Source organism: Papaver somniferum, unplaced genomic scaffold, assembly GCF_003573695.1.
Source record: "Papaver somniferum cultivar HN1 unplaced genomic scaffold, ASM357369v1 unplaced-scaffold_107, whole genome shotgun sequence".
Taxonomy (NCBI): Eukaryota; Viridiplantae; Streptophyta; class Magnoliopsida; order Ranunculales; family Papaveraceae; genus Papaver; species Papaver somniferum.
Window position 1 is genome coordinate 13,257,070 of NW_020619603.1, and position 14,140 is coordinate 13,271,209.

Here is a 14,140-nt window from a genome sequence, read left to right on the forward strand (position 1 = left end):
AGTTAAAGTCTTTAGTAGTTTATTGGGCTTCTGCGTTTGGTTTTCAAGCGTACCTGAACTTCTCTTTTACTGTCCAAAATTGGGACAATCTTTTTATGTAAATTTTACATTTTCTACTTTTGCTTTTGCTTCTGCTACCCCTTGTAGCTTTCATTGTAAATTCTTTCTTCTAATAATATCTCTCTTTCAATTAAAAAAGAAGAGTTCTTAGTTTTACTATCACAAAATTGGTTAACAAGACTAAAATCAACAAATCCTGGATGAAATGGACAGTTAGATTTGGATACTGTTTAAATGGACAAAAATGTAAAAATAGGCAGGATGTAACCAGTTTCATCGTGTCCATTTTCAAATATTTTTTCTTATTTTTAATTTACACAGGATGTATCCAGTTTCATCCTTACTATTTTTTTTGGCCATTTCACCCAAATTATTTTTTACTCGTCCATTTGAACCGTGATTTAAAAATATTTGGACAAATGACCCATTTTCCGTTTTACTTTCCACTAAAGGTTTCAGAAATTACACTGTACTAATCAATAGGTAAAAATCGTACATCAAATAAACATGTCTGCACTATGAGCTGAAGTTTAATTTGGTTTTCAATTGCATTTTCGTACACAGCTTGTGTATATAAATAGTGGCACAAGCAACATAACTTTCGCAGAACTCAAAAACATTTCTTTCTACACTAAATCACAAAGAAAGAAAAGCCATGGCTGCTGCTAAGTTTAGTATCAAAACAACATCATCATTCTTCCTAGTTCTCTGTTTATCTACGATCCTATTTTTTACTTTGTCATGTTTTTCTTCTGATCCCGACCCGCTACAAGACTTTTGTGTTGCTGACTTAAAATCCACCACAACCGTTGTGAATGGCTTTCCTTGCAAGCCGGTATCTCAAGTTACATCAAATGATTTCTTTTACAGTGGCTTGATGAATGGATCGAGCACAGCGAATCCCTTAGGCATTGGAATTAGTCCCGCTGATGTTAACAACTTTCCTGGGGTAAACACCCTTGGACTTGCGGCAGCACGAGTTGACTTCGCAGCTGGTGGGTATATTCCACTTCATTCACACCCTCGAGCAAGTGAAATTATATACATCATCAGTGGGGAAATCCATATTGGGTTCGTAAGTACTACCAACGTTTTCTACTCAAAGGTTCTGAAGTCTGGGGAGTTATCGATTATTCCCAGAGGACTTGTGCACTCTGTTTCCAACGCTGGACAGGGAAAGGCTGTTATGATAGCTACTTTCAATAGTCAACAACCCGGATTTGCACAAATTCCTAGTAACCTCTTTGCTTCTAACCCAACAATCCCCAATGAGATTTTGGCTAAGAACTTCCAAGTTGATGTGAACGTCATCGCTATCATAAAGTCAAAGTTTGGCAACTTAATAAACTAGCATAATGTGGTTCTTCCTTGCGACTTGTAAGCAATATCGTATCTGTATCTCTGTAACTCTAAGTTTGTAATAAGGGACTGACAGATCGTCCCCTTGCTTTATTAATGAAGTATGTTTCCTAAAATTAGTTTCCTTAAATCTTATGATTGTATGCATCATACAGTGAATTTTTCATGACCCTATTGAGATAATAAGATGCTATATACGATAATTCGTTTATCAAGATCTTGTTATTGCTGAGATGTGTGTACGAGAAGATGCTACCAAAAGACCTCTTATAACACATGTCGTGACTACTCTTTCGCATGTACGTATGTCTCGCAAGCTTAAGGAGAAGCATGATGTACAATCGAAGCTGATCGGTTAACTCGTTGGACCATGACTCAGAGATTACAAGCAGTTGCGTCGTAAATTATGCAGTGAAGATTATATCTAGTGGTTATAAACAATGAATTGATCCATTCAACCTAAGCATTGTTGGAGGGAATACCATGTTCAATTAAAGACTTTTCAGCATCACTCTTGTGGCTTGGATTCGGGTCCTTAACTTCGACAGTAGTCTTATCAACAGAATCAATATTGCCAGATTTGTTCTTCTCAAGTTGATCCTCTGATATAGAAGCATCAATATCATCTTCATGATCTTTTTCATCATCGCTTACAAATTTATAGTCACTATCTGGTTCTGGATACTTCTCGTCTTCTCTTATATTAAAAGGAGGAATAGTTACCGGAGAAAGAGAGTTGCTCAGAAGGATTTGATTAACTAAAGTCTGAGCATTAACATGAGCTTTGTGAATAACTTCTTTCTCAATATTTCTAGCAATGATCTCTGCGAAATTTTGAAGATATGTGAATCGTCTTCGCACGGTCTCGAGAAGCAGTAAGAGAAACTTCAAGATTCGTGTAAGAAATCTCCAGGTTCGCGCGGTCCTTATGAACTTTGGCTAAGTCAGATCTCAACTGGGATATAGTGGATTGATTCGACCTTTCGGACTCTGCAAAAATTAATATGGAATCATAATTTGAGAGCAAAAATTCAAAGAAATAAATAAAATGATTAGAAATTTAAGGCAGTCAACTCAGGCAGACTACCTTTGCAGAATTTAGAAAAGGCAAAAGCGTTAGTCTTCATACTTTCCATAGCTTTATCGAAATCTCACCAACTAAAACATTGAGACAAGATCGAGACGTCTTCCTTTTATCAGCAGAGAGTGAATCATTCTTTTTCTTAAGGTCATCATGAGAATGCTTCAGTTGATCATATTGTTCTTGAAGCTGGTTCATCTTCACAGTCAAGTTTATTTTACTTTGGATGATTTTCTCGTTCTGAGTACTTAATTCTTTAAATGATGCTTCATACTGAACTTCTAATGAATGAAGGGCTTGTTCTAAATCATCATTTACTTTCTGGAGAATTAAGTATTGATGAGAAAACATTGCTTCTTTCTTTAGAAAAGATTGTTTCTCCAAAGAAAGAGTATGGTTTTCTTCTGATAAAGATTGATGTCTTAAATCAGCACTATATAACAATTTAGACATGTTGGAAATCTGAGTATTTAACACTTCAATCTCTTGATTAAGGTGACTATTTTCATAAGTTCGATTGTTAATCTGGTCAAGAGAATATGAATGTTGGTTATTTAATTGATCTAGTTGAGTCTGCAACATGTCATTATTCGCACGAATATCTTCAGCGAGGAATTGGAAGGTGAATCTCTCTGCAACTCGCTTCTGGTTTAAATCTTAATAAATGCATCGAAAAGTTTAAAAGGTGGAGATAGGCGAAGAAATATGCTACGAGAAGCAATAAATAAAGAGAAGAATACCTCTAAGTTTTTGATTCTGGCTGCGAAGACCTTCAGAATCAAGGATTGCAACTTGGAGCTCTCCTTTCAGTCTACCAACTTCCTTTTCGAAAAGGGTGTTCTTGAGTGAAAGTTATAATTGAGAACAACTAGATTTAAAACGTCCTTCAGCCAAAATCATTCAACGATGATATTCCTAAGGAAGAAAGAAAGTAAGGACAGATAGTAAGAATATTATAACCAAAAGAGCATATGCAAGAGGTACTTACCAAGACATCTAAAGCAGTATGGAAAGTTGGATCGGTTTGAGAATGGATTTCTTTTCTTGTAGCTTTACTAGAAGGAAACTCGTATAAAAGTTTAATTACTTAAAGCAGAACATATGCGAATTTTGCGAGGATCACTGGTGGATGACTGAGCAGAGTTGATAATGTCGAGTAAAGTTTGAGAAGCAAACTTTACACTGTTCAGAGCTTCCTTATCAAGAGAAAGGGATTCTAATAAGAAAGAGGAAGATGAAAAAGGGGAAACAGAAATAGAAGGAGAGGAAGTAGTAAAATTCGCGGAGTTGGGAATATCCAAATTATTTTGAGTGGTATCGGTGCTAATGGGAAAAGGAGAGTTCACAAAGGTTGAAACAGTTTGAATAACATCCAGAGCAAATGTAGAAGCAGGAGTGGGGATACCCTGTAGACCTTGATTAGTAACAGTTTTCTCTTCGGGAGGAAAAATTTCATCAAGAGTAACAGAGACATTCGCATGAAAATAAAAAATATTAGTTTGAACTGGAGATGGATCGGAATGATCTCTGCGACACCAAATTCAGGAATGTAAAATTTTGATTTGAGAGTTGTGGGCTTGCTAACTCTCTTAGGTTTCAGTCATTTTCCTCCACCCATCTCACAATCGGAATCCTGTGAAAAAACGCAGATAAGAAATAGAGGCAACAATATTGTTTGATAAAAACAAGATATTTCTTACTCCTTTGTTGTGCGAAGTCTTCCTCTTGAGAGATTCTTTGTCCTTGATATCTGAAGAACATTTAGGGTTGGAAACAGTCACTTTGACGCTGCTCGAAGAAGAACTTTTCCTGGAAACAGTAAGGAAGATAAATTAATCATAAGATCAACAATCGTGATCGAGATTAACAATTATGATTAACAATTGTAATCAACAGAATAAAAAGAGAATGATTTTGATAGAACGTACAGACCTTGGATTTGGATCTATGAGAATGATGGAGGTAAAACAGCAGCAGCAGTAACAGATGAATCAAGGGAGTAGAAGTCTCGAGGAAAAAAAGATATAAACAAAATTAAAGAAATGAAGAAGTTATTTCTCGAGGAAAAATCAATAAATAGAGAAGAAAAATGACCGGTAAGAGACAGGTTGTATCGGTAAAAATTAAAAGAATCAACACGTGCAGAAAGAAAGACTGAAATTACGGAAGAATAGGGGTAAAGCAAAATATGAAGAAATAAATATGTGTGATACGTTGGATTGAAAATTTCTCATATAGCTCACTTTATAAAGAGAACGAAATGAGAAGAGGCAAAATGTAGGAGTCAAATATCGCACATTCATTATATATGCGAAGTAAAGGTCATTTAATGTACGCGAAGAGCATCGCACATACTAAAATTAGGATGATGTATTTAATGATGTCAGCATAGTCATGAGTAAAGTGTGATAATTTGTGCGAAGGTGTAAATTGTGCGAAGATGAGTGAATGTACATGAGCGATTGTAACGCACAGTGGTTCCGAAAATAGGGGATCTATTAGCTGTCATCCACTATGTAATACCCTATATAAGGGAAAGGAATCTTTGTATTGAGAGAGATCTCTAAGGTGAGTGTTAGACAAGAAATTAGGAGGGAGAGAGTTTATTTGGAGAACAAAAAAAATCTTTGTAATGTGTTGTATTCAATCCAAAGATCTAGATTAATAAACGTGTGATTTCCATTATGATTACTTAGAAAATTATATAATATTGAATGGATGTGGTTGTAGGATTTCCTACAGCTACAATTAAAGAAGCTAAGTGTATCTCCTTGCTTTAGTTATAAGGGTCTTCTTCACTTGTATACCTGTATATATGTTAAGGAGTTACTAATAACTCAATTTTTTTCTTGGGTTAGATGAGTTTTATTGAAATTGTTGTTGTCTTGAAATATGTTTTACATGTTCTTTATAAAAGATCAATTCCATTTATACCATTTTCACTAAATAATTAATACTAGCTCAATTATCATTTCTATGGATTATAATTTCGGTGATCAAGTAATATGGGCTTATCCAATATGGCAATTGTTATCTTATATATCGGTATGGGTTTAAGGGAGAACTGTTAGGCCTAATAATTCTTTATGCATGCATGATATCCATAAATCAAGTCAATTTGGGTAAAAATGCATGATGGATAGAACACAATACATGACAAGGTAGTTCATTGTCGCTTTTTGTGCATACAACCATAGAAGTCCATTTCCGTGCATTTTTTTTGATGAATATTCCGCGCATTGAATTATTATTTTTTTTAATTTGTAGTTAAGTCTTTGTTTTTGTGGTGTCTTTTTTCAAGCTTTTCTGATCCCGACCAGCTACAAGACTTCTGTGTTGCTGACTTAAAATCCACCACAACTATTGTGAATGGCTTTCCTTGCAAGCGGGTGTCTCAAGTTACATCAAATGACGTTACCACCTTCCCTGGGTTAAACACTAGTTGGAATTTCAACATCTCGAGTTGACTTGGGTTTATTCCACTCCATGTAGTATGTACATCCTCGAGCAAGCAAAACTATATTCATCAATAAAGGGGAAATCCTTTTTGGGTTCATAAGCACTATTAATGTTTTGTACTCAAAGGTTCTGAAAGTTGGAGATCCGTTTATTTTTCCTAGATTCTGATAAGTGCTTACAATAGCCAACTTCCCGGAATTGCATTACTTCCACTTAACCTCTTTGCTTCTAACCCAACAATCCCGAATGAGATTTTGGCTAAGAACTTGCAAGTTGATGTGAACGTCATCGGTATTATAAAGTCAAAGTTCTGTAACTTGACAAACTAGCTCATTGTGTGGTTATTCCTTATAAGCAGTATCGTATCTGTATCTGTATCTGTATCTGTATCTGTATCTGTATCTCATTAACTCTGTAAGTTTGTAATAAGGGACTGACCGATATTCCCCTTCCTTTATGAATGAAGTATGTTTCCTAGGTTTAGAATCCATATAGATCTCAGGATTGTAATAAGGGACTGACCGATAGTGCAAAAGTTGGTGATTCTGTACCAATGCGGAAGGAGATGATTCATATGTGTTCCTAATAAGTGAATCACGGTTCAACACTACTAATAAGAAAATTGTAGTTAAGCTCGAGGATGATAACCAAGTGATGTCTATTGCAGCAGGAAATTATGCATCTGGCCCCCCTATAGCGAGATTAAAGCTTCCTCGTGATGCAGACGCAGATACCATAAAAGCTGTTTCTGTTAATGGTACAATTCTTATTAGTATTAAGAAGATAAATAAATTAAAAACAAACAAGATTATGGTTTTAACCTTGGTAACTTTCTGTTAATGGTACAATTCTTATTAGTTTTTTTAGTTTTAGATAATTTGATCAGTGTGTCCAATGGTACGATATTGGCTCGGCTGCCGCGCACCTTGTTTCCACCATTGTAGGTTGTGGTTCGTAAAGACCGTTATAACTTACAAGGTCCCTGCTATATGTAGGTTGGGGTAAGGAGCGTGATCGGTCTGGCCACGCGGAACTCCGTAACTAGTTTTCCATTTTGTCATGATCTATCTTTGGAGTAGAATCAATTTGCTAGTGGCTTTCTGCCACGCACCTAGTTCCCACCATTGTAGGTTGTGGTAAGCCCATGATAGAAAAACACAAAAAATGTAGGTAAGGTCCCTGTTATAGGAATAGATTTAATTTGCCTATACATGATAATTATTTTTCTGGTCCTTCGTAGGTTGTGGTAAGGACTATTATAAGTAACAATTAGTGTCGTGTGCGTGGCATTTAATAACTTAAATAAGGTCAAGCATGGAATATTGCGTTCCATCTTACCTTTGTTCATGACTAAAGATTGTCTCTTAGTTCCCCTGGTAAATTCATTTTGTTTCATCTCCTCTGAAATTGACATGAAGGTTGGCAGAAAATTTCTATCAACATCTGTAATGATAGGGGTTAAGGTCTTAGAAAAAACACACCACTTGTAAATTAAGATATTTTTCTAAAGAAACTTCATCAGGATGCAAAGGTGCTGCTTACTTTTAAAGATGACTTGACTGTCATCTTGACCCTGCTTTTAATGACGCGTCATATAAAAAATCCAAAATGGCTTTTCTTAAATGTATCGAAATCTAATTTCTCTGTGATATTTGTTGGGATACATCATACATTGAAGATGATTTTTAGTTAAAAAGGTGAACTTGGTAAAATTTAATTATGTCCGAGATAGATCAATGATGTGATATGTAGTGAACATATGTACTGATGTCGTTTTAGATTACCACTGAAACAAATAATTTTCCACTAATACATAGTTTATTCCATAGGGCAATGAAATGGAAAACAGACTGAGTTTCTTAGATAATTTGCTAGTATCTTGCAAGTTATAAGAGTTTCCCCTCCGGTTCTAGATGGTTTGGCAGATACGAGAATATGATCACTCTATTAACGATACATGTGTCATATATTCGTACCACTACAATAACTTCACAGTTGTAACAATATCCTGTACTCTTCCTGATTTACAGCACCGTAACAAATAAGTCTTAGTCTTCCAGTTTTGTAGTTCACTTAGTTATCTATGATTTATCTTTACTTAGTCTTTGTTCTCCTGATTTATTGTAAACCCTACTGTAAACTGTAACTATATATAAGCATTGAATGAAAGAACAATCTTCACAGTTGTGAAAACAAATACACTGTCTTCTAAATTCTTTATGGTACCGTCGTGCTAGGTTAGATTCGAAACCCTAAAATCATACTAGGTTACATCCTACACCCTACAAACATCCAATTCTCCAAATAATGGTAGACGGTGACACCACTCCACCATCAAAATCCTCAGAAAACTCAGAGAAAAGAAAGAAGGTTGCTGATGAAAAACCTCATCTTCAACCAGATAGCCCTTACTACGTACATCCAGCTGACAATCCCACCACTATTCTTTATCAACCAGTTCTTTCAGGTGAAAACTATGGCACTTGAGTACGAGGGATGCGCAAAGCTTTGAGTGCTAAAACTAAGACAGGATATATAGATGGAAAAATCAACAAACCAACGAAATCAGCAGATATTTCTTATTGGCAGCGCTGTGATGATCTTGTTGGCAGCTGGGTCTGCAACTCTTGTGAACCAGAGATTGGTCGCAGTATCATGTATTTCGACACTACCAATGAGATGTGGATGAATCTGAAGAGTCGCTTTGCACAATCTAATGCAACCAAGCTGTATGCAATCAAGCAAGCGATCTCGAATCTGAAGCAAGAAGATAATATTGTTGCTCAATATTTCAGTCAGCTGAAAACTCTTTGAGATCAGCTAGACTCCTTCCGTCCTCCCACTCAATGCATTTGTCACGCAGGTAAGGCTCATATTGAACAAACCGATCAAGATCGTGCAATGGAATTTTTGCAGGGCCCCAAAACTCGTTTTTCAAGCTTGAGAAGTCAGCTCCTTGTCACTGAGCCATTACCTTCTGCTGCGAAGTTATACAATCTTGTTCGTCAGGAAGAGGAACAATAGGTACTCAATTCCTTGATGGTGCACAATGTGGACTCTGCAGCTTTAAATGTCGGCCGTCATGATCCTAGAAGAAATCGCTCCTTTCCAGGCAACAACAATGGTGCCAGCAGCAGCAATAACAAACGCCAGCGACCATTTTGTGATCACTGCAACAAACATGGTTATACACGGCTAATCTGTTGGAAATTGGTTGGTTATCCAAAGGATGCATCCATGTATGATTCTCGTTCTTTGGCTTCTGTTGTTGTGCCTGCTCCTGCTGCACCATCCATCACTGCTGAATAATATGCTCGCATCCTTTCTTTGCTCGATCCAACCAATGGAGACATAGCACCATCTGCCAATTTCGCAGGTATCAACTTGTCATCTATTTCTAATTCTTCTACACTTATTTGGATTGTCGATAGTGGTGCTACTCACCACAAATGCTCTTCTTTGTCATCTTTCACCACTTATACAGTGGTTGATAAACCAATTGAGGTACAATTACCAGATGGTTCATATACATCTGTGAGTCACATTGGACAGGTTGATTTATCATCTACCATTAAATTACTTGATGTTTTTCATATTCCAAGTTTCTAGTTTAACTTAATATCAGTCAGCCAATTAACCAATACAACAGAGTGTTGTGTCAAATTCTCACGAGAGTCTTGTATTTTTCAGGACCTACAAACGAACAAGGAGATTGGATGGAGTAGAAGGATTGATGGCCTCTACCATTTTAGCCTCCGCCCTTCTGTTTTTTTTTATCAGTACAAATAAACAGTCAATGGATATGTGGCATTGCCGTTTAGGCCATCCCAATGAGGATTTTTTTTTGCTCGCAATTTTGCTTATATTGTTTCCAAATTGAATCATTCATGTATTGTTTGTCCCATGGCTAAACAAACCTGATTGAAATTTAATAAAAGTACATCTTTATCATCTCATGCTTTTCAACTTGTTCATGCTGATATTTGGGGGCCTTTCTCCATTGCTTCTCACACTGGTGCGAAATATTTTCTCACACTAGTGGATGATTATTCTCGTTATACTTGGGTTTACTTGATGCACAACAAATCTGAGACCCTCAAATGCTTGCAATATTTTTTTAACTTTGCAATCAAACAATATGGTCATAAAATTGCAACCATATCATCCGGCATAAGCCCCATGCTCATTCCACAACTCCAAACATTTCGTTCTGATAATGGTTTAGAGTTCAAGTCTAATGAACTCCAATCTTGGTTTCATCAAAATGGAATACTTCATCAGACGATTTGTGTCTACACGCCACAACAGAAAAGTGTTGTTGAACGTAAACACAGGTATTTACTAAATGTTGCTAGGGCTCTCCATTATCAATCAAATCTCCCATTACGTTTCTGGGGTGAGTGTATCCTAACTGCAGCATATTTGATAAACAAAATTCCTACTCCTGTTTTGTCTCATAAAACTCCTCATGAGATTCTACTTTCCACAGTGCCGAATTACTCTAATTTTCGAGTTTTTGGTTGTCTCTGTTTTTGCCGAAACACACGTCCATCTCACAAATTTGATATGCGTGCTAAACCCGGTATTTTCGTTGGGTATCCTTATGGTCAGAAAGGTTACAAAGTTTATGATCTTGAAACAAAACTCATATATACTTCTAGAGATGTTGTTTTCTATGAATTAATGTTTCCTTTTTCTAATAAGAATCACTCTTTCACTCTGTCATCTCCTAAGCCTATTCCATCTTCTGAATATGCTTATTATGATTCCATTTTAACTCCTTCTCAGACTGATAACTATGCACAGTCATCTACTTGGTCTACACCATGTAATACTGCGCTACAAGATATCTCTAATATTGAGCATATTGATGTGACAATGCAACAACACACATCTTGTTCTGCGACACCAACTGAAAGCTCCAGTCCCGCTAATCTTTCACCTATTCCTCAATCCACATCTAGTTCTTCTACATATGCGAAATCTACACAACATTCTCTAGCCGATACTACAGTTTCATCTACTGAGTCGGATTCATCTCGATCTCCACCAGTTTCATCTCATAAAACTGCTTCTGAGTCATCTTCTTCTCCTGAGACAGTTTTGACTCCACTCGTGCAAACCTCACGACCCACTCGAACTAGAACTCAACCACCATATCTGAAAGATTATCATTGTACACTTCCCAAATGTAACACAACTTCAGCCTATCCTATGACTGATTATTTGTCCTTTGACAAATTTACACCAGCTAATAAAGCTTTTTTAGCTGCAATTGTTCTTTCGGAAGAACCAACATCTTACTCTCAAGCTAAACTATGTCCCAAATGGAGAGCAGCTATGGCCAAAGAAATTCTCGCTCTTGAAGCCAATAATACTTGGATTTTGGTTGATTTACCATCAGGAAAGACAACTATAGGTTGTAAGTAGATTTTTAAAATCAAATTCAATGCAGATGGAACTATAGAGCGATACAAAGCTCGCCTTGTTGCTAAGGGTTATACTCAGCAAGAAGGAATTGATTTTTATGATACTTTTGCGCCTGTTGCGAAACTCGTTACAATGCGAGTATTGTTATCTGTTGCATCCATCAAAGGTTGGGCCTTACATCAACTTGATGTCAATAATGCATTCCTTCAAGGAGATCTTGAAGAAGAAATCTACATGAAGCTCCCGCCTGGTCTAAACCAAAAAGGTGAGACTAAGGTTCTTAAGCTCAACAAATCATTGTACGGCCTGAAACAAGCCTCAAGACAATGGTTTGCCAAGCTTTCTTCTGTATTATTATCTGAGGGTTTTCACAAATCCTTATGTGATAATTCTCTCTTCACATATCATCAAGGAAATACTTCCATTTTTGTTCTCGTATATGTGGATGACATCATCATAACTGATACTGATAATGATTTCATTACCTCTCTTAAATCACGCCTTGCATCCCATTTCTCCATCAAAGACTTGGGTAAATTGCAGTATTTTTTAGGCATAGAAGTTTCTAGATCTCCAAAAGGGATTTTTCTAACTGGTACTGTCTTCTAAATTCTTTACACTCAGTTCAGATGGCGTTTTTAGTGTCAATTCTTTGTATACTAAACTGAACTCAAATGCAGGAATCGATAATTTCCCTCATTCTTTCCTATGGAAGAAAATCATACCTCCAAAGGTAAATTTTCTCATTTGGTGTGCGATGCATGGGAAGTTAAATACTATTTATGTTCTTGCTAGAAAGGGGGTTATTTTTGAAGGTGGCTGCATTTTATGTGGAAACGCTTTTGAAATTGCTGATCATATCTTCTTTCACTGTATAGTTGCTAATAGGATTTGGTCGCAATTAACTCCTTCAAACTGGCCATGGTCATCCAAAAAGTCTGTATGATCTCGCTTTTTGTTGGGGATTTTAACCATTTTTCGAGCACAGGTAAGCTTTATTGGTCTCTCATTTCAGCTGCAGTGGTCTGGGTACTTTGGAAAGAAAGAAACGCATGTACCTTTCATACAAAGCATACTTTCAAGACAGACTCTGACTTAGGATATGAAGTTAAGTCTTTAGTAGTTTATTGGGCTTCTGCGTTTGGTTTTCAAGCGTACCTGAACTTCTCTTTTACTGTCCAAAATTGGGACAATCTTTTTATGTAAATTTTACATTTTCTACTTTTGCTTCTGCTACCCCTTGTAGCTTTCATTGTAAATTCTTTCTTCTAATAATATCTCTCTTTCAATTAAAAAAGAAGAGTTCTTAGTTTTACTTTCCACTAAAGGTTTCAGAAATTACACCGTACTAATCAATAGGTAAAAATCGTACATCAAATAAACAGATCTGCACTATGAGCTGAAGTTTAATTTGGTTTTCAATTGCATTTTCGTACACATCTTGTGTATATAAATAGTGGCACAAGCAACATAACTTTCGCAGAACTCAAAAACATTTCTTTCTACACTAAATCACAAAGAAAGAAAAGCCATGGCTGCTGCTAAGTTTAGTATCAAAACAACATCATCATTCTTCCTAGTTCTCTGTTTATCTACGATCATATTTTTTACTTTGTCATGCTTTTCTTCTGATCCCGACCCGCTACAAGACTTTTGTGTTGCTGACTTAAAATCCACCACAACCGTTGTGAATGGCTTTCCTTGCAAGCCGGTATCTCAAGTTACATCAAATGATTTCTTTTACAGTGGCTTGATGAATGGATCGAGCACAGCGAATCCCTTAGGCATTGGAATTAGTCCCGCTGATGTTAACAACTTTCCTGGGGTAAACACCCTTGGACTTGCGGCAGCACGAGTTGACTTCGCAGCTGGTGGGTATATTCCACTTCATTCACACCCTCGAGCAAGTGAAATTATATACATCATCAGTGGGGAAATCCATATTGGGTTCGTAAGTACTACCAACGTTTTCTACTCAAAGGTTCTGAAGTCTGGGGAGTTATCGATTATTCCCAGAGGACTTGTGCACTCTGTTTCCAACGCTGGACAGGGAAAGGCTGTTATGATAGCTACTTTCAATAGTCAACAACCCGGATTTGCACAAATTCCTAGTAACCTCTTTGCTTCTAACCCAACAATCCCCAATGAGATTTTGGCTAAGAACTTCCAAGTTGATGTGAACGTCATCGCTATCATAAAGTCAAAGTTTGGCAACTTAATAAACTAGCATAATGTGGTTCTTCCTTGCGACTTGTAAGCAATATCGTATCTGTATCTCTGTAACTCTAAGTTTGTAATAAGGGACTGACAGATCGTCCCCTTGCTTTATTAATGAAGTATGTTTCCTAAAATTAGTTTCCTTAAATCTTATGATTGTATGCATCATACAGTGAATTTTTCATGACCATATTGAGATAATAAGATGCTATATACGATAATTCGTTTATCAAGATCTTGTTATTGCTGAGATGTGTGTACGAGAAGATGCTACCAAAAGACCTATTATAACACATGTCGTGACTACTCTTTCGCATGTACGTATGTCTCGCAAGCTTAAGGAGAAGCATGATGTACAATCGAAGCTGATCGGTTAACTCGTTGGTCCATGACTCAGAGATTACAAGCAGTTTCGTCGTAAATTATGCAGTGAAGATTATAGCTAGTGGTTATAAACAATGAATTGATCCATTCAACCTAATTTTCCTGTGGGTATATCTATCAATCAAAACATGCTGAACACTTTCAGTGAAT

General features: G+C 36.6%; 2 protein-coding genes across 2 annotated transcripts; both read left to right on the plus strand.

The window, feature by feature from the left end:
- The first annotated feature begins 677 nt into the window (after window positions 1-677).
- On the plus strand, window positions 678-1,535 carry LOC113328409 (germin-like protein subfamily T member 2). The gene has a single exon (XM_026575523.1). It carries the CDS (start codon window positions 716-718, stop codon window positions 1,409-1,411), a length of 696 nt encoding a protein of 231 aa, XP_026431308.1. The 5' UTR covers window positions 678-715; the 3' UTR covers window positions 1,412-1,535.
- An 11,347-nt stretch (window positions 1,536-12,882) lies between these two features.
- Window positions 12,883-13,740, plus strand: LOC113328424 (germin-like protein subfamily T member 2). The gene has a single exon (XM_026575536.1). It carries the CDS (start codon window positions 12,921-12,923, stop codon window positions 13,614-13,616), a length of 696 nt encoding a protein of 231 aa, XP_026431321.1. The 5' UTR covers window positions 12,883-12,920; the 3' UTR covers window positions 13,617-13,740.
- Window positions 13,741-14,140: the final 400 nt, after the last annotated feature.